Raw genomic sequence first — 21,137 nt, 5'->3', positions numbered from 1 at the left:
GAAAGCCCTCCTTTCATGCCTTGCACAAAACGAGCCACACCTAACTCTCAAATATCTCCAGATTGAACACACGGAGGTGTTCCAGGACTCGAGGGGCTCAGCCTCTGGGGAGGCAGGGGAGGAGAGGACCCCTGGGTTCCTTCGGCTCCCCACCCTCAGCCCCGCTCTGGACACACCCCCGTGGTCTGCCTTGCCAGAGAAGCAAGCAGAATGAAGTGATGAAATCCACAGGGGATTCACGAAGCCACTGTGGGAAAATGACACGATGACCAGTGGGATTTCCACATGGAAGGGAATCCAGGCGAAGGAAAGGCTGAGCAGGGGAGATTCACGGAATAATCTAGAAGGGAAAAAACAGAAAGCAAGGATAGGAGACGGTGATTGGCATCTGACTCCTGCTTGGGGGCGGGGCATAGGAGTAGGGATCAGAGATCCGGCGCTGCCCCACAACCCAGGGCCCCAGGTGGGGAGCCGGGGAAAGGGATGCATGCCTCGCTTCAACCCGTGCGCGGAGGTGTGGTGCCTTGGGCGAGCTGCGCGCCCTGGCTCCCACCTCGGGCCTGACCCAGCACCCTCGATGGACGCTTCCCTCCGTCCTGGCACTGTCCCCGCGCCAGTGTCCCCTGGCAGTGTGTGTTCCAACCCCCACGGTGTCCAGGCAGGGGCGGGCCCAGCCCCAGGCGTGGAGCGGCGGACCCCAGGGAGATGAGTAAACCCTTGGCCGCGAGCGGGCGCGGCCGGGCGGGAGCGTGCCAAGTCCTGAGATGCTGTAACGCGCCCGCCCGGAGCGTCTGGGGTCGTGCCCGAGGGCCGGGAGGGGCTCGGCGAGGGATAAAAGGGCCGCGCGGCGCCGGGGCCGTTTTCTCCGCGCGGTGGCCGCAGCTTTGCGCTCCTCGCCGGTGGGGACCTGAGCGGCGTCCAGGGGTCCCGGGCGGACCGAGTCGGGGCGCCGGCGCCTCCCCGTGGGCCATCAACAGCGAAGCCCGGCCATGGCGGGGCTGGAGAGCGCGCCCGCGGCCAGGCCGAGCCTGACGTCCATCTCGTCGGGGGAGCTGCGCAGCCTGTGGACGTGCGACTGCGAGCTGGCCCTGCTGCCCCTGGGCCAGCTGCTGCGGCTGCAGCCCGGCGCGTTCCAGCTGCGCGGCGACCAGCTCGTGGTGCCCGCGCCCGCGGAGCCCGCCGCCGCGCGCGGGGGCTTCAACGTCTTCGGAGACGGGTTCGTGCGCCTCGACGGGCAGCTCTACAGCCTGAGCGGCTACATGAAGAGGTGGGTGGCCTCGCCGCGCACCCCGGCCCGCCGCCTGGTTCCCGCCGAGGCCTCCACGCTGCCCACCCCCATCCCCATGCCTCACTTCCAGAGATCCAGCCTGGACCCTCCCCACCCCCCATCACACTTCTAGATTTTTCTCATTGCTAACATCACCCAGAGGTGCGGAGCTCCCCCTGCCCTGGCTTTTTCTGCCCTTTGCACCGACATTTCACAGCTGTCCAAGCTGCCCGTGAGGGTGGTGGGGGGTGGGCAGGGAGGGGAGCGCGGAACTGGCTGATTATTCTTATTTTCTGGCTCCTTAACCGGGTAAAATGAGTTCAAACTGGGGGCACACCCTTGCTAAGCGGAGACTCACACCCTGGCTTTAGCCTGGGGGGAGGAGGGGCGGGGAGAGGTTCTTCTGTGCTATCAGCTAGAGAGGAGACCCGGTGAGAGCAAGCAGAAGTTTACAGTTCCCCATCTTTAGCCTCACTGCCTTTTCAAAAAAAAAAAAAATTAATAAATCGTGTCTGAGAAAGAACCAAAGCCCGTGAAGTCCAACCCTGGGGCCATGTGGGCTGTCGAGTGGGCAGTTGGCTGTCGAGTGGGCAGTTCCGTTCTGGGAGGATGAATGCAGTGAGTGTGGCTTCCAGGAGCAGAGCTGGGGCCAAAACAACTTGATGGAGGGTCACAGAATGTTTAAGTGCGGTGGAAAAATACCTGAAGCCCTTCCTAGGGGACTTGAAGGCAGCAGGATTGAAGCCCATCTGAGGCGGACTTTGGGAGGGCAAAGGAGGAGGGAGCTTCACCCTGGGTTCTGCTGGGGTCTCTTGTTTCCAGAGGTCACCGGGTGCCTCCAGAGGTCACCTGCGGGGTGGGGAGCTTGCGTTTGTGCTGTGGAGCTGGGTATCAGGAAGTGGGACAGGTTGATTCTGAGATGAGGGAGCAGACAGCTATTAAGCTAGAAAGCCTTTGCTCCAGGGAGAGACAGCAGCCCTGGGCACCCTATGGGTGGAATAAAGTCAAGAGGGGCAAGCAAACCAAAGGAGATATTTAAAATGCCTTCTTCAAAGCTGCTGGGGAACACCTTGCTTTTCCACTCAAAAGATAGTGAGGGCTTTCACTGAGTTCCTGATACAGGATTCCCCAGCAAAAATCTCTCCCTTTCTGAGTGAATTGAAAATTCCAAGCCATAAGCAGGGGATGGTGGTAGGAACTGAGCTAGAAATCAGATTTGCAGAGATTTTAAAAAGAAGATAAGCATTGTATTTGAGAACAGAGTATGAAAAATAAAAATGTCCAGAGTTAATTGAAGCTGCAGGTTAGGTCTTAGGTAGTGCTGGCTCCCCTGATCTCAGCCAACAGCGCTGCAAAACTTGAACTGGTTTTGAAGTCTGGTTGTTAAACTCTTGCTTTGAACACCTCCTCCATAAGGGAAAATTAAACAGCAGTGGTTCCCCCGGCAGTTTGGAGTCCAGAATAAACAATAACAAGGTGACAGAGACCAGGGTGCAAAGAAGAATCAGCAAATACAAGGTTCTTACGGGCTAAGCAATAGCGTGAGGGCTTTTGTACCTGGGAATGGCAAGGTGCACTTGAGAATAATTCAAGAGGTGGAACAACCTGCCTTCCTCTTGGGGGACAGACTGTGGCAGGTGGGTGTGCAGTCCTCTTTCAGGACTGGGAGGGAACCTGCTCTGAACAGAGGGAGCCTTCTAGAAAGAAGGGGAAGACAGTTGTGGATGGCAGTGAGAGGTTTTCCCCTCATGTGGATCAGGAGTGAGAGGCACAGTCAAAATTCAGGTATCTGAAGTTGCTGCTTCTCAAACTGGCACAGATTTACCCAGTTGTCTTTGGTTTGAAGATAGATGCAGCTTCCTGTCTCAAAATAGTTGCTCTTGAGCTATCCTTCACTTCTTCCTTTCTTCCTTCCTTCCTTTGGTGATTTCTAGCCAACTTAACTGATGAGGAATTTGCATGATTTACTCTTTCCCAGTAAGTTCTGGCACACTTCTAAAGATCCCAGATTCAAGCTCAGAATTCCCGCCCATGTTACAAATGAAATTTGCTCAGGGTACCAGGTGTAAATTACCATTAACTATCACACACACATACACCTTTCCCTTTTTTCTTGTAATGCAGCCTGTTAGTGGGATGTGATGGCCAACATTTGACAAAGAGGAGCTCTAACCCCTTGTTTTCAGCGGTCCTCTAGCATGTAAGAGGCTGCTTGGAAAAAAAGCAAATACATTTTTCTTTAATGTTTACCTGAGTCTCAGCATTGATGCAAAGTATTTCACAGCTATTGTCTCACAGAAGCTTGCAAAGTTGGTGCCATTGTTTGTTTCCCATTTTTACAGATGAGAAAATTAGGACTCAGAGAGATTAAGCAATTTCCCCCGGGTGAGATGCCGGTTAACTGCAGGGTCAGGGCCTCTCTGCAGAGTTGTCTAACTACAGCCCAGGCTGTCAGCTAGCTGCTTCCAACCTGGAATAATTCTGGCTTCCTCTAGGACACAGCGGCACGCTCATAGATTTCCTGAACCTCAAATAAATGACTGGGATTACATCAGCCAGTACACATATAATCAGCCTAAGAGAGAAAGTAAGTCCAGTGGTTTGAAGGAAGTCACTGGAAGTAGCACTGTGACCTGCTTCTGCTCAGATCTGAGCATCTCTTAGCTGGGTGATGGTCTCAGCCCCTTGAGGTGAGCCTCCTGGGGCAGGAAGTGCAGGGGAGGCGGGGAGGAGACGCATGGGGGTAAAGACTCAGGGGAGGATGCGTCAGGGTTGGATCATACTTAGATTGTCACTGGGAGAGCGTCAGCTCTGTCCGCGGTGGGTGGGAGGTGCCTGGGCCCTGTCTGCGGCCCGGTCCCACTTCTCAGAAGCATCTCCACATGGAGCCTGGCCACCCTTACTGTTGTGCTCAGTGGACTTCTGACACAACCAATCCTCTGCTCTGGCCCTAGGTCTGAGCCTTGGATTTAATGACCTGCCCAGGATAGCAGCCCCTTAAACAGAATGCATAGTGGTATTGATGAAGTAATAACCTCTCATGTGCTGAACTATGATTTTTATGGAATTCAGTTCAGTGTAAGTGTGGACACCTGATACAAAGAGCTCACTCACTGGAAAAGACCCTGATGCTGGGAAAGATTGAAGGCAGGAGGAGAAGGGGTTGATAGAGGACGAGATGGTTGGATGGCATCACTGACTCAGTGGATGTGAGTTTGAACAAACTCTAGGAGACAGTGAAGGACAGGGAAGCCTGGCATGCTGCAGCCCGTGGTGTCACAAAGAGTCAGACACAACTGAACGGCTGAACAACAGCAAAGTGTGGACAAGCATGAGCGCTGGGACCAGGCCGCCTTGGTTTGTACCCTAGTCCCACTGCTTACTAGCTGAGTGACTGGGGAAAGCTACTTCATCTCAGTGACTCAGTCTCCTCAGCTGTAAACTGGGAATAATAATGCCAACAACTTTATAAGTTGTTCAGAGTTAAAATCTGTTAAGTCCTGAAGATAGTCAGTGGCACATCTTCATCACAGGACCAATGTCAGCTTATGTTCTCATCAAGCAGCCCCAACACCAAATGCTTCACATGCTATTTAACCTTTCAGCCTCCTCATGGGGCACCTCTTGTCAGCCAGATTTTATAGGTGAGAATATGCACCTCAACAAGGTTAAAATACTTGCTGAAGTCACAGAGGCGGAAATCAAACCCAGATGGGGTGATTCAAAAGCCATGAGCCACAGAACTTCCCTGGTGGTCCAGTAACTAAGACTCTGAGCTCCCAATGCAGGGGGTCTGGGTTCAATCCCTGGTCAGGGAATTAGATCCCATGTGCCTCAACTAAGAGTATGCATGCTGCAATACTTTTTAAGACCAGGTGCAATTAAAAAAAAAAAAAAAACCCACGAGCCATTGATGCTTTCTTCCTCGGGAGCTTGGCTCTGTCCTTCCAGCCACACTCCAGTCCTTGCAAACACACACCTGCAGGCCTGGATGCAGCTACCCACAGTCCCCAAGGCTTAGCTAAGCCATGATTCCCTGCCCCCACCCGGGCCCCCGTCTCCTCCTCCTGCCCACCCATTGGCAGTCTATTTGGCCTGACAGAACAACCCTTCTGCTACACCTGACTCAGCTCAGTAAATGGTTCTAACTCCAGGCCTCTTGGCTTTGCTTCTTCCTATTTACATTGCCAGGACGTAGCCCTGTGGACACAAGGAAGCCGAGCACTGTGCATTCCTCTGGTCTGTGTGTGTTTGAATGATTAACTAGTTTGTAAGCCTCTGAGTAACAGAGATTGTGTCCTAGGCCAGCGCTCCTCAAACTTTTAATAAGCTTACAAGTCTCCTGAGGAGCTTGTTAAAACACAGATTTCAGATCAGATACAACTGAAGAGGGACCCAGAATTTTGCAGTTTTACAAGCTCCCCTGTGATGTCAGTGTTGTAAGTCCAATAATCAGACTATAAACAATGAGGTCTTAGTTGTGAATCCTTTCATATTGAAATGGTATGTTTTCTTAGCCCTCTTCTAAGGGCTTCTGTATGCTTCTAGAAAGCAAGACTATTTTCTTCGTTAGGTCCCCAGTGCCAAGCACATAGTAGGTGCTTTGTTGTTCAGTAACCAAGTTGTGTCTGACTCCCGTGGACTGCAGTACACCAGGCTTCACTGTCCCTCACCGTCTCCTGGAGTTTGCTCAAACTCATGTTCATTGAATTGGTGATGCCATCCAACCATCTCATCCTCTGTTGCCCTCTTCTCCTTCTGCTGTCAATCTTCCCCAGCATCAGGATCTTTTCCAGTGAGTTAGCTCTTTGCATCAGGTGGCCAAAGTATTGGAGCTTCAGCCTCAGGATCAGTCCTTCCAAAGAGTGTTCAGGGTTGATTTCCTTTAAAGACTGACTGGTTTAATCTCCTTGCTATCCAAGGGACTCTGAAGAGTCTTCTCCAACACCACAGTTCGGAAGCATCAATTCTTTGGCACTCTGCCTTCTTTACTGTCCAGTTCTCACATCTGTACATGACTACTGGGAAGACCATAGCCTTAACTATAGGGACCTTTGTTGTCAAAGTGATGTCTTTGCTTTTTAACACACTGTCTAGGTTTGTCCTTATATTTGCTTAGTCAATGTTTATTGCAGAAATGAATGACTGAACATGCATATCAATGATTAGAGCCACAGACATTAGAATGATGAATCTGAAATTTGTGTTTATTTCACAAGAGTCGGGCAGAAGAAGAAGGTGAGATGATGAACCAAAGGAACTGTTTTGAGTGTGTAGGGGAGGTTTTGCATAAAACTAACAAGTTGATACTGGAAAGAATGTCCTTGTAAGCTTTTGCTTAGTAAATTCTTAGCAAAGAACTGTGGAAGCTATTAGCAATTTCTGGGCCTTTTACACAAGGACTATCCAATATATTCCTCTTTTTCTCTATTCCTCCCTACATATTTTAGAAATGAACACACTCACAGATGTGAGCCATGTGTTTCAATTTCTATTTGTCTTTGAGTATTAAATTGTCAGTTGTTATTTAGTTGCTAAGTTGTGTCCAAATCCTTGTGACCCCATGGACTGTAGCCCACCAGGCTCCTCTGTCCATGGGATTCACCAGGCAAGAACACTGGAGTGGTTTGCCGTTTTCTTTTCCAGTGGATCTTCCCAACCCAGGGATTGAACCCAAGTCTCCTACATTAACAGGCAGATTCTTTACTGCTGAGCCATGAGGGAAGCCAGTTTAAATTGTCAGGGGCCAGGAAAATTTGGAGTGACTTTTGAATCATTCCAAGATGATGTAAAATCTGAAGGAAACTGGAGAAGAATAGGTATCTTTGGGGTGGGGAATCTTTCAGCTACTCCTAATTTGCTAGAAGCAAAAATTCAGTGTTCTTTTTTGGTTCTTTCAGATACTGCCTTCATTAAATTGTTCCCTTTAACATTCCAAACTAAAAGATGAGGAAAGAAATGGGATTGAGGGAGGAGAAATTCTTACTCATTTATTTTTCAGATACTTATATAGTCCTCTTTTCCTGGTAACACGAATGAACACAGCCCTGGCTGTGTGTCAGAAGCTTACAGAATTTCACCCACGGGCCAGCAGAGTTGGCCAGAATTGAAGACACTAATAATGTTTGTTGAGCATCTACTATGAGCCCACATCTGTATGTCTATGTTATGGGCACATTACATCATCAAATGGAAGGTGATTCTGTTATATCCCTTTTATTGATGAGGGGACCGGATCAGAGGGGTTAAGTAACTCACTCAAGGTCAAGATGAACTGTGGCTCTGGGACTGAGTTCACACAGCCAGTCAATCAGGATGCAAATTAAATCTTCTTATTTTGAATCACTGTGTTTTCCACTGGGGCTTCCCTCATAGCTCAGTTGGTAAAGAATTTGCCTGCAATGCAGGAAACCTGCGTTTAACCCCTGGGTTGGGAAGATCCCCTGGAGAAGGAAATGGCAACCCACTCGAGTATTCTTGCCTAGAGAACCCATGGACAGAGGAACCTGCCAGGCTACAGTCCACAGGATCGCAAGAGTCGGACACGACTTAGTGACTAAACCACCATGCTTTTGCATCACAGTGTTCTGCCTTTCAATCCCTTGATGAAACCCAGGTGTAGAAAGTTCCGACCTAGGAGCATTCTAGGGCCAGAATAAAAGCACTGAAGAAATCAGAGTTTAAAGCAGCTCTCAAAAAAAAATAAATGAATAAAGCTCTCTTCAACTGTTTGCTTCTCTTCCCTAGGGATAACTTCAGCAAATATAATAAATATCCAGGACACAGGAGCAATATCTGCATTAGCAGTTCAGAAATATGCATAATGAAAGATGAGATAGCTAGTCTCATCAGACTAAGGTAGTCTAGTCAGGCTCATCTTAAAACTGGCAGTTGAATGTCAGGTACTTGAAGACCTGTGAGGTTTAACAATTAGGTCCTCAGTCTTTTTTGTATCTTAGTGACTTGCATATCCAAATTTTGTACCAGCGGGCCCCTGAAGGGCAGTGTCTGTGCATCTGTCTGAATTCAAAAGGGATGTTCCCATTTATTTATTCCACTGTGATTCTGAAGTGTTTAACAATTGGACCATATCTGGGAGGTTGGGAATGGATGAATGTAAGGGGATATTTCTTCTTTGCGACCTGGTTTCAATAGAGCGTTAAGCAGGGATCTTGCCATAATCTTGTCTGTAAATTCTGTTATCAGAGCTCTCGCATGAGCAGCATTTTCTCACATCTGTGGTACAGTGATAACTGGCACTGCTCTGTGATGCTGTTGACAGCCCGGGTAAGATCCTAAAAGTGCCTCTAAATCATCAAAGGAAGATTAAATGATGTCGAGCGTCATCCTATTATTCAGGATATCTTATTAAATTCAGGCTCCAGAAGAAGTGACTCATGTTTAGGTTATGCATTTAACTCAACATGTGACTCTCCAGAAGACCCCACCCTCCCCTCCCTCCTCCAAGTCCCTCGTCTTTGATCAGGGCTAGTAGCATTCAGAAAAAGCCTCTTCTGCGGAATTCTGGGGGAAACCAATTATTTTCCCAGCCAGTGATTGTTTCCAAGTTGAGATTTTTATCTTTTCTCTGCCAACGATACCTCCAATGAGACATCAATCGATTTTGTAGGCAGAGGCAAGTCATTTGGGTAGTCCAAACTGCAGGCTTTCTGAATGTATTACACACATGCACTCACGCCCTAGACAGTGACTGTAAGACCGTGGCTATTGAGAGCAGAGGAATCACCTTGAGGGAAATATTAAGTGTTTAAGTGACCATGAATTCACTCCACGGTAATCAAGGTGGGGAGAGTGTGAAAATTGCTTTGGATGGATCACAGGTGGTACTCCCGGCCCAGCATCATGCATGTGTCTCTCTGACGTTTACACCAGTCAGACTTGGGTCTTTGCTTCTTCTGCTATAAGCTCTTCCTCCTCTTTCTCCTTCTGCCCTGTCTCACACCCCCTGAAATCACAGACCTCACCAGCTGGCCTCTCCTCACCTGCTTCCCTGGTCACTCCCACCTGCCTGTGTTCGGTCCTTGGCAGCCGAATAGATGGATGGCAGAGGGGGTGGGGAGCACGGGGGGACCCCTGCACTGCTGCCTGAGACCCCACCCCCACTTCCTGGGCCCTGAGCGCCTCAGCTGCATGAGGCACAGGTCAGCACCCAGGCTTAGTGGATGAGTGAATGAGAGTGAAGGAGCCCAGCAAAGGGCCATTCCCTTCCTCCTTCCTTCTCCTTTGCTTCCTTTCTCCAGGATCTTTTGGCAGTTGGTCAGCTGGGACAAAGAACGGTGACACTGCCCTTCAGGGGCCGCTCAGCCCGTGCTCACTCCACCCTGTTCTGCCGAGGAAGGGTCGGGGTGGGGGAGGCGCGGAGGAAGAGCCATGCAGATCCCAGTCTGCATCTGTGTTATCTCACCCAGTCCATTCCGTGGCTCCCCCCTTCTCCACCCCAACCCTCCTCTCCCCAACTCCTGCCCCCTCGCACCCACACCCCTGAACAGGGACACCGGCCCCCCCTCTCGTTGCCTGGATGCACCAGCCTGTGTCCCCCTCACCCATCGCGGGAGCAGCCCCGTAATCACCAGCCCCCTCTGTGCCCAGGGTTGGGAGGTGGAGGCCGCATTAAAAGCCTGGTGAAATAGAAGGCAGGAAGCGTTTCAGGTGCTCCACTGGGGGTCAGGTTTTAAAAGCTCTCAATATCAGATCTGACAATCCCAGAAAAAAAAGATGATGACACAGATTTCTAAGAGACGGAGCTGGAGGCAGATGAGCGGAAGCTGTGTTTTCCTGACTCGGGGGTAGAGAAATTCTCCCACTGCTCTTGACCCAGCCTTCCGTCTAGGTCTCCAGCTCCGGCCCCTCTAAGCAGGTTGATGAAGGAGGCTGCGGATTTTGTGGCTAGAGCCCCCCAGCTGCAGGCGGTCCCCAAGGCTGTGATTTTTCAGGTCAGGTTCTAGAAGGACCACAAGCCAGAAATGCAAGAGCGGTCTCTGCCTGAGACTAGAAGCCAACACAGAGCGCTATGACAAAAGCCCCCCATTCACCCCATGCAGACCTCACAGTGATGCCCATCAGTGGGGAGGCCGCTCTGTCTTGAAGAGGGCCCGGGGCAGACGCATCCCCCAGCCTGCTGGGTACCTCTCAGCCCACCTGTGTCCAAGCTGCCTCTGAACTTGGGTTTGGTTAGAAAATTAGCCATCTTCTTGAAAGAAGCCAATTTGCATCTGTCTTCTTTTAAATCAACAATGTAGGTAGAGACACAGAAAGGCGGCTTGGAAAATGTGTAGAGTAGGGAGAGGAAACTGACATGCTGGAAGGCACAGTCAAAAAGCAAAAAGATCTTCCTGGGCTGGAATAATGAACTAAGGCCAAGGAGGCTAAGTTGAATAGGGCCCTGGGCAGAAATCGTACATTAGTTTTTTAAAACTGTACAAGCCCACAATCGGGGGAGATGTGAAGTAGTTCATGTGAACATTGCATCTCTGGAGGGGGCTGGGTTTATCTCAGGATTAGAAAAGGGAAGAGAGGAAGAGAAGGAAAGGAAAATTTCAGATCCATCCGTCAGGATGACTACACTGGAGAAGACCTTGAGAAGTCTACTTATTAAGTATAATTCATTCTCAATCCAGGGATACACAGTGCTCTGGTAGCGCTATCTTGGGGGCTTCCCAGATAGCTAGTGGTAAAGAATCCAACTGCCAATGCAAGAGATGAGGGTTTGATCCTTGGATCGGGAAGATACCCTGGAGAAGGGCATGGCAACCCACTCCAGTATTTTTGCCTGGAAAATCCCATGGACAGAGGAGCCTGGTGGGCTACAGTCCATGGGGTCACAGAGAGTCAGACACAACTGAGTGTGTGCGTGCACACACACACACACACACACACACACTGCTATCTTACAGCCCAAACAGATGGTAGTGGTCATCATCTGGTAAAGACTGCCCCTGAGAGCTGAGTGCTGGTGCCGGGCACCCCCAGACCCAGGCCACCTTTGGGTGGCTTGTTGATCTATCAGTCAACCAGGGGCGGGGGAATTACTTATTTGATACAAGATCTGGCTGCCTCCCGAAGAATACACTTTAGAGGACTTCCCTTGGAGAGTCTGTGGACATAGCAGGCGTGTGTCCAGTACATGCCTGTCCTGACTTCAGCGGGAGGCTACATAGCATTTGTAATCCTCTCTGCTTTTTTCACAGATATGTGGAACTGACAAACTACTGCGATTATAAAGACTACAGGGAAACTATATTGAGCAAACCAATGCTCTTCTTTGTTCATGTACAGACGAAAAAGGACTCCTCGAAAGGTAGGTGTATAAAGTTTGGGTTTGGTTCTGCCTTTCTGGGCTGTGGACTGTGGCCTGTTGATGAGGCAGAAATCGGACGTGGAGAAAGCAGAGAGGGTGTCAGCTTGTGCTAGGCTGGAAGCTTGATGGGTTAGGCCATCAGCAGAGGCCTGCAGAGCAACCCTGTAAATGACCCTGCGGCAGAAGTCATCTGCCTCTGAGTTTTCTTTCATACTTCCTGTCTTGGCAGGAAGTGATCTCTGAGCCTGCAGGGGTTGCAAAAATGACTAGAGTGATGATGATGATGATATATCATACTGTCTACCCCGTATCAAACACTCCTGTGAGGAATGAGCTAATGTCAATAATTGGGCAACAACCCTGTGGGGCATGTCATCCAAAGGAGAACGTTTTTGGCCTGAAAACAGGAACTGTAATAATTATGCTGGGACAAAGGTATAAACTAGAACTGACTCAGGCATACCTAGGATGCCTGGTCATCCTGCCTACGTGGTACTTATACCATCCCCATTTTACAGATGAGATAGTGATAGTGAAATTTGCTCAGTCGTGTCCAACTCTGCGACTCCATGGACTATACAGTCTATGGAATTCTCCAGGACAGAATGCTGGAGTGGGTAGCCTTTCCCTTCTCCAGGGGATCTTCCCAACCCAGGGACTGAGCCCAGGTCTTCCACATTGCAGGTGGATTCTTACAGATGAGAATCCTAGTTTTCTCTCTCTCTCTCTCTCACAGATGAGACAACTGGGATAAAGAAAATAAATGGTATTTGCAAAGCTTGGTCTGGACACCAAGTGGGGAAAGGGAGGGTGCCGTGAATTGGGAGATTGGGATGGACATATATACACTATTGATATTATGTGTAAAATAGATGACTAATGAGAACCTACTGTATAGCTCAGGGAATTCTACTCAGTGCTCTGTGGTGGCCTAAATGGGAAGGAAATCCAAAAAAGAGGGGAGAGATATATACGCATAGTTGACTGACTTTGCTGTACACTATTAACATAACACTATTAAGCAATTATTCTTCAATAAAAATTAATTTTAAAGGAAAAAAAATGCTTGTAGATGCTTTCATGTTTCATGCTGTGGCCTTCAAATTTCAAAGATATTTCTTTATTGTTTCTTCCAGGAAATCAAACTGATAGCAACTAAATTAACTCAAATTCCAGTATGAAAATATCTCCATTTGCCCATCTTCCTCCTGCTCAAAGTGATATGTAGAGAGTCACGAGCATAAGTTCTATGATAGCGTTAGAATTTCTTAAACTTACTTCTAAAATGTTCTTAAAAATGAGTCCAGGAGAGTAAGAATGGGCCTACAAATTCCAAAGAGACGTCCTCAAACACTCCCATCCTCATTCAGATTCATCGAGCCGATTCTCTGCTCATTTTGTTCAGAGTCATTCAGATCCCCAGCTCACTTCATAATTCAAAGTTAGGATGCCCTTCTCTGCAGGAGGGCCGGGAACAGATCACAGTGTAACAAGGAATGCTTGTTAGTGCATCTGAGCCCTTGATGTTGTTTGGCTTGGTGGTACCAGAAAGCCGGCAATTCTCTAAGAAGTAGGTCTAGGTCACGAGTGCACCCTTGTTTTTGACTTGTGCTTCCTCATTTCTAGAAAGGACATACGCATTTCTTGTGAACACGAGGCATCCCAAGATAAGAAGACAAATAGAGCAGGGGATGGACATGGTCATTTCCTCAGTGATTGGAGAAAGCTACCGGCTGCAGGTGAGCTGGCCTGTGTTAGTCCAGGGCTGCCAACACACGGAAGGGGCTCTGGGCATTTCAGGCCAGGATGGAGTCCCTAGAGCTTAACTCTCACTTAACTGAATCCAGGCTGACATTTTCTATTGCTGCATTATCACTACCAATCACTGTGAACCAATAAAGTGAACTTAGTTTCTAGCAACTTCTGAGAAATGGGGTAAGAATAAATATCAGTTTGACCAAGCAGTTCAAGGTCTTTACCTTGAACTTGATGGAACTTGATGCAAAGGCAAAGATTTGTTTGTTTGTTTTTAAATGAAGGCAACTATTTAAAATTATGTCAGAGAAATAAAGGGTGTGATATTTTGGACATTTGGACAGCTGTTAATTCTATAATTGTGTGGTAATGTATGTCTATAATATAATGTTATCATCATATCCATGTAATTAATTAAATGCTTCTTTCTCTTTCAGTTTGATTTTCAAGAGGCAGTAAAGAATTTTTTCCCACCAGGAAACAAAGTTGTTAACGGAGACGATTTGAGCTTTGCGTATGAATTCAAAGCCGATGCATTGTTTGATTTCTTCTATTGGTTTGGGCTCAGCAATTCCACTGTAAAAGTGAATGGAAAAGTTCTAAATTTGTCAAGTACAAGCCCAGAAAAGAAGGAGACCATTAAATTATTTCTGGAAAAAATGAGTGAACCTTTAATCCGAAGGAGCAGTTTTTCTGATCGAAAATTCAGTGTAACTTCTAGAGGTATGTTAAAAACTCTCGAAGTAGGGGCTTCCCTGGTGGTCCAGTGGTTAAGATTCTGCACTTCCACTGCAGGGAGTGAGGTTCAGTCCCTGATCAGGGGACTAAGATCCCACATGCCGTGTGGAGGGGCCAGAAAATTTTTTAAAATGAAAAAATAAATATGACCTTTTAAAAAAGTTCTCAAGTGCCCCCAGAACAATAGTTACAGGGTAGAATAATATCACAGAAGAAAAGAATCAATTAATGGAAAAGGAAAGGCCTCTTGATAAAGGGGAAATATAATATCACATTTTTCAGAAAGTAAGACATGAGAAACATTTACTACCAAAAGGAAATATAGTAAACTAACACAACACTGTAAATCAACTGCACTCCAGTAAAATTTTTAAAAAAGAATATAGTGACTTTTCCTTTTAGGCTCCTTAAGGTTTTCTCTCAGCGGTTTTACTGTGTGGCACACTCAGAAAATAATTTTAAAATATGTTATTAACATAGATACATGTTAATGCTCATTGAAGTATTTTTAACAATAATTTAACAAAGAAGAATGATGCTTTCCTGATGTGCATATTCAGGGCAGCAGAATGTTAGGGAAATGTGTTGGTTAGGGGAGGAAGACATGTGGTCAAGATATCCGTCTTTAAAAATGTTTGAGGGCTTCCCTGGTGGCTGAGTGGTAAAGAATCTGCCTGCCAATGCAGGAGGCACAGGGTCCATTCCTGGCCTGGGAAGATCCCACATGCCTCAGAACAACTAAGCCCTTGCGCCACAGTTATTGAACCTGTGCTCTGCAACAAGAGAAACCACTACAATGAGAAGCCCTCCCATCATAACTGGAGAGTAGCCGGCACTCGCCACAACTAGAGAAAGGCCCACGCAGCAATAAAGACTCAGCACAGTCAGAAAATAAATAAAATCAATAAAATTATAAAAAGTATATTTGGAAGGTTCTCCAGGGTTTCTAAGGCCACTAAAGAATAACTCTTGAGAATTCTTCACTTAACAAACTGCAGGTCATATCTGGTGCATTCTGGAGTTTCTATGCAGTAGCTCCTCCCCAGGATTTGGTAAGACTTTTCAGGTAGTGTGGCTCAGACAGTGACACCAGTCAAGTCTTGTCTGGATTTGTCTTCTGCTGAGCCTGCCCTCTGTCCCAGGCTAGTCTGTGCTGAAAGGCAACTTCCTTGAACCAGGACTCTTGCAGCTAATTGCAAACAAAGAAAAACACTCAAACAAGCCAAAAAATCCACCAGTCTCTATGAACCTGCACTTTAAAAAAATTTTTTTTTAAATACAGATGCTTCACTAATTGTTTTTAATAACAGTTGCTTTCTTCCAGTGTTTCTAGCAAAAATGCTTAAAGTGTGTATTAATTGTTTAGTTATGTCTGACTCTTTGCAACCCCAAAGACTGTAGCCTGCCAGGCTCCTTTGTCTGTGGAATTCTCCAGGCAAGAATACTGGAGTGGGTTGCCATTCCCTTCTCCAGGATCTTCCGACCCAGGGATCAAACCCAGGTCTCTTGCTTTGCAGGTGGATTGTGTACCATTTGAGCCACCAGGAAAGCTTACTCCTGGTTATTTCTTAGCCTGGAAGCAGCTTCCCTCTGTGTGTCTCTCCCTCCCTCCTGCCTTCCCTCCTCCTCCCCATCTCCCCCTCCATGTTGCTTTATGTTGTCTGTCTGGGTGTTCCTTACAAAGATGCCTTTATGTTCTGTTCCATCGCAGCCATGTGTGGTGGTGGGAAGAGGGGGAGGTTTATATGCTTATCCTTTTGGGGGAAGATTACTTTGCCTGGCTGTGCCCAAACCAGATGTCCGGTCCTTCCTTGGACACCCTCCAGCCTCACCCACTGGCCAGGGCAGCCTGGGCAGGCTTTCTCTGTTTCACCATCGCTCACTCTTTGTCCTGCAGGCTGCCTGGGCGTCCACTGGTTATCCCGGGGATACCGAGGGGTGTGTGAAGTTGGGCAGTGTTTCCTTGCAAGTTTACTCTGAGCCAGCCCTGGGGCCCTCTTCCACTCCAGAGCAGGGGAGGGAAGATTCCTCAAGGCTCATCTGAGCCATAATTATGCACCTCAGGTGGTCTAGCCACAACACATCAGTGGCCAGGCAGGCATCTCCACTGACTCTGCCCTGGTGATCAGTTAGAGTCTCCTCAGAAACTGACCTTTGTCCTTGGCATCTGGTCCCCACCTGTGGGCCTTCTGTCATTAAGTGAGAAATGGTACCTGCATGCCCATTCCATGGAGAGGCAAGTGACCATTGCGTCATCTTGGTGAACAGCAAGTAGCATGTTTCTGTCTTTTGAGATTTTCTGGGGAAGCCAGGATTCTCTGTTCACATTGAAATGGTTACGTTGGATGTTGTGTGGGTTTTAAGTACTGTTGGGTTTTGGTTTTGGTTTTCCAGAAATGGTAATAATGCAGGCCCTTTTAACTTTTTTTTCAGGTTCAATAGATGAAGTTTTTAACTGCAATCTGTCACCCAGATCATCTCTGATGGAGCCTCTTGTGGTGGAATTGCCATTTCCATGCGTTCTGGAATCTGAGGAGACACCAAACCCATTTATCTGATTAGGTTGGATGTTCCACAGTTCCTCCTACACCCCAGGCCTGTGCCAGCATCGAGGGCTAAGGGGACGTGAGAGGGGGGGAGGCAGGTACCTCCAGACCCTCTCCTCTGACAGGGCCCCCTTCCTTGCATTTCCAAGGACGATGCCTTGGCAGCCTGATGCAGCTGACTTCAGGATGGGAGGCTTTGGCCCCACGGCTGGGAGGCTCCTCTCCTTTGAATGCTTCTGCAAAGAGCCAGAGGGAAGCAGCAGGCATCATACCCTGGCATACCCTGGCACCTCATACCCTGGCATCCTGGGAGCTTCCCAGGCGGAGCCATCTTACCCAAATTTTGCCCCAAGATGCTTCCTGTTTCCAGGTTTGGCCCTCTGCTTGGGGACATCCCTGTCTGAACCTAAACCCAGCAAGTATGAAGTTAGGAGTGCCATTGTCTTGCAAACCGGGCTGAGCAAAAAAGTCCAGGACCTCTTTCTCCAGAAGTCAAGTCGGTTTTTCATCCTGCTGGTAGGATGAAACCTTAGGACAAACATCGGAGGTGAGGCTGGATGGAGGACTGGCCAGGATGGTACGATTGTAACCCTGCCCCCCGCTGCCTGAAATCTGAACTCCCTTGGTCTCCCTCTTAACAAAGTGGCCTGTGTAGAAAGAGGCCAGGTGATGCGACACCAAACGTGACAGGAGAAGGATAATGTATGCGGCCGTGTCCTCTCTATTAAAAGCACATAATGTCAGTTGGGTATTTTATAAGCTTTTAGCAATCCTAACACTAAAAGCAAAATAGAAGAAAGCTATGCATTACCATAATACATTGTAGTCACATCAATACATTTTTCATCTCATAGCTACAGTGGCGTTCTTCAAAAAGAAAAAAAATCATCCTATCTACATATAAAAATCTGCATGAATGAATTGCTACATAGGCTTCTAATGAGAAAGATTTATGGGTCCCGAGTATAATTTTCTTATCCTTTTAAAGAATGTTCCTGTATGATACGTTTTGATAGCACCACCGATTGTCCTTTCATTTGTATTTGAAATGGTATGTGCCATATTTGTGCAATTAAATTTTTCCTTAACATTCAACATAGAACTGATTAAATTTGTGACCAATATGCGTGACCATTCCATCATGCTATGCAGGTGGTATGTTGGCCTTGTAACTTACTTACAGTAAGAATTGTGGTTTTATAGCTACTTTCTCAGGAAGAGCCTTTTGGGGGACTTCCCCAGTGGTCCAGTGGTTAAGATTATGTGCTTCCAGTGCAGGGGGCGCAGGTTTGATCTCTGGTCAGGGAACAAGGATCACACATACTGCAGGGCACACCCAAAAATAAATAAACAAAAATTTTTTTTTAAAACGAGCCTTTTTTGAATAACAAGTCTATGAAGTATTTGGACGAAAAAACTGATGCTGAGGTTTCAGAAAAGGAGAATCTTCCTTAATAACAGAAAATGGTAAATGTTTATTATTCAAATGCAGTGCAAAATGAAGAGTATTAACAATCAAATAAGTTTTATACCAGAGCACACAAATCTTAGGTGGATATCCAATAGTATATGCTTCCCAAAGGGAATAGAAACTCTATTCACAAAAATTGACAAAGTCCATTTTTTTTTTGAAAAGCCATCAGTCATCACTCCAGGAATGGACTAAAGATCTAAAAGTTTTCTTTTATCATTAAAATTTTTTTATCAGTTGACTTGGAACCAAGTGCATCCACTCATTCGATATGCACTTAGCAAAGTTTTGTCCACTGCCTCTAAGGAAATATGTGTGTGTGGTTAGTTGTTCAGTCATGTCTGACTCTTTGAAACCCCATGGACTTAGCCTGCCAGGCTCCTCTGTCCATGGAGTTCTCCAGGCAAGAATACTGGAGGGGGTTGCCATGCCCTCCTCAAGGGGATCTTCCCAGCCTAGCAATTGAACCCAGGTCTCCCGCACTATAGGTGGATTCTTTGCCGTCTGAGCCACCAGCGAAGCCGAGGGCTGTTGAGAAATGGTGCCTGAAACATGGCCCTTGCTTTCAAGACGCATGTAGTCTTGTAACAGACAGGTGCTCAGCTAGTATGAACAATAGTATCAGTGCTCAGACACAGATTCAAAAATGAAAGCATCTAAAATGCTTATGATCCAGTTTTGGTGATAAAATTAATGACATGTAAGTGTAAAATTTAGTTTTAAGATAAATACGTAATGATTGATTTATCCAAGTGACAGATTACAGAAGCTCTCAGTGAAAGAGTCACCTTGGAAGCTATTAATTTGTTCCAAAAGAATGTAAATCCAGACATTATCTACAGAAGGAGGGGGTTTTTTCCTCTTATTACCTCATGGTTAGAGTTTGAATTTTGGCCAAAGGATAACACTGCCTAACTCGATTGCCTACCTTAATTATCAGCTCAAATGTCTTCTGTTTCAAGTACTCAGTCTATCTTCAAAGAGCAAAGTTATACCTGTATTTAAGAAATTCAAAAGAATGTGCATCAATTTCTGAACAGAGCTTCTAACACATTTCAAAGATGCTTTAAGCAATAGCAGTGTCATTATAATAAATGATTACTTTGAAGAAGAGAACATTCATTTGGAAGGATAAATGCTGTTCCAACAGATTTTAAATGAATGCTCACACTTGATACTCATGGCTTGAATAAACTTGAGAGAACCAACAGTGTAAGGCATGAATAATTACTCTTAAGAGACAACAGAGGTGGCCCAGGAGGAAGGTGACATATATGTACGATTGACAAGGTTTTGATAGAATGAAAGGTCTGAACTTGCTGTTATGGCTTTATTTGAATAAAATGTGAGTTTGGTGAGTGGCAAGTTAGAAGCAGAGCTTAGAATTTACCCTGTTAAACTGGACTGTCCTAATAGAGACTAGTATGGGATTTTCTTTTCTGGATTTCTCAGTGGAAGGATAGCAGTCATTCTTGGATTGCTTAACCACAACCCTCTTGGTGGCAGACAGGAACCAGGTGACCTCAGGAAGACCTGGACCTTGTTCTACCCCGGGCCATCCTGGGTGCCTGGCCTCTGGCCTCCTTGCAGATTTAGGAATTGCCAGGCCCCATAGGTGTGGGAGCTAATTCCTTAAACTAAGTCTCTCTCTCTACACACACACACTGTTGGTTCTGTTTCTCTAGAGAGCCCTTAATAACACAGAGTCCATCACAGAAATTGAGGAAATGTTTTACAAGGTAATCAATCAGCTAAAAGAGAAATGGCAGTATTTTTTTTTTTACATGAAGAGACTTGAATAAAAATAAAGGCATTGCATACCACATAGTAACAGGAAATCTTTTGCCCAAATATAACAAGCAAGTCAGAAAAACCCCACTCATCACATTGGTACCCAAAGCACTTGGCATCGCTGAAGAATATCTGTGACCTTTTCTGGGCTTTTGGAAGCAGCCACCAGCCGAGTCTTCCACCAACTCTTTCCCACTCCCTCTCACTCCAAACTCACATCTCATGTTAACCGAAGCAGAGCTTCTCAGGCTGGAATGTGCCCTGGAATCTCCTGAGGGTGAGGCTGCAGATCCGGATCCAGGAGGTCTGGATGGAGCCTGAGCATCTGTGTTTCTAACAAGCTGCCAGGTGATGCCAAGGCTGCTGGTCCCGGGACAAGGCTCTAGATCTATCCATCTCAAATGTTGTGAATCACCTGCGGGTCTTATTAGAAAAGCAGAAGCTTACCCTCTCCCCACCCTCTGCCCTGACTTGCTGACTCAGAACCCGTGTCCTCACCAGATGCCCAGGTGGTGACAGACATGCTCAGTTTGGGGACCACTTCCTGGCACATATACTTCCTCCAGGCTGGGGCCACATCCACCCTCCCTGGAGGGTCAAGTTCTCTCTCGCGGCTCCTTGGCCTTGGCCTGTGAACTTGGTTACTCTTCTCTCCTTTCAGGTAATAACCCTCTACCTGACCTGTTCCCTCTTCCCCCACTAGACTCTCTTCTCTTACACAGACAAAATTCAAGTGTTCTTTCCTTGATGTCTCCTCCCCCCACCACCCACGCCTGTCCTTACTTCTTCATCTCATGCTTCTTCTGTACATGTGTGTGGCAGACAGAAATTGATTGTAATCCTTTAAATTGGGAATAACCAATTAACCTTTAACCCATTCGCTGCAACTACTCTCAACTGGTTTCGTGTGTGTGCCAAGTCGCTTCAGTCGTGTCTGACTCTTTGTGACCCCATGGACTGCAGCCGGAGAGAATCCTGCGTCCATGGGATTCTCTAGGGAAGAATACTGGGGTAGGTTGCCATTTCCTTGGGGATCTTCCTGACCCAGGGAACGAACCTGCCTCTCTTAAGTCTCCTGCATTGGCAGGTGGGTTCTTTACCACTAGCACCACCTGGGAAGCCCCCATTTGGTTTTGATCCATTCAAAACTCTTTCAAAGGCGTATTGGAAGACTCGATGTCTTAGTTTCTGTGTGATTGACTCACCTTGGCAGGGGATATGGAACCTTGCCTCTCTTACTCCTAGAAAAGA

The 21,137-nt window shown here is 47.1% G+C and overlaps 1 protein-coding gene across 1 annotated transcript; it reads left to right on the top strand.

Moving 5' to 3' along the window:
* The first annotated feature begins 896 nt into the window (after positions 1-896).
* Positions 897-17,719, top strand: MEDAG (mesenteric estrogen dependent adipogenesis). Its single transcript, XM_061133092.1, has 5 exons — positions 897-1,267; positions 11,476-11,585; positions 13,212-13,324; positions 13,778-14,063; positions 16,512-17,719. The coding sequence occupies exons 1-5, from the start codon at positions 990-992 to the stop codon at positions 16,634-16,636; spliced, it is 912 nt and encodes a 303-aa protein (XP_060989075.1). The 5' UTR covers positions 897-989; the 3' UTR covers positions 16,637-17,719.
* The last annotated feature ends 3,418 nt before the right edge of the window (positions 17,720-21,137 follow it).

The sequence above is a fragment of the Dama dama genome, chromosome 30 (assembly GCF_033118175.1).
Source record: "Dama dama isolate Ldn47 chromosome 30, ASM3311817v1, whole genome shotgun sequence".
Classification (NCBI taxonomy): Eukaryota; Metazoa; Chordata; class Mammalia; order Artiodactyla; family Cervidae; genus Dama; species Dama dama.
The sequence above is the reverse complement of the archived record's forward strand: the minus strand, read 5'-3'. Positions and strand labels throughout refer to the sequence as shown.

Bases quoted from the DNA above. Each gene is read 5' to 3' on its own strand.
- MEDAG (XM_061133092.1), top strand. From the start codon at position 990: ATGGCGGGGCTGGAGAGCGCGCCCGCGGCCAGGCCGAGCCTGACGTCC. The intron at 1,268-11,475 runs GTGGGTGGCCTC...CTTTTTTCACAG, and splicing joins CTGAGCGGCTACATGAAGAG to ATATGTGGAACTGACAAACT. The intron at 13,325-13,777 runs GTGAGCTGGCCT...TTTCTCTTTCAG, and splicing joins GAGAAAGCTACCGGCTGCAG to TTTGATTTTCAAGAGGCAGT.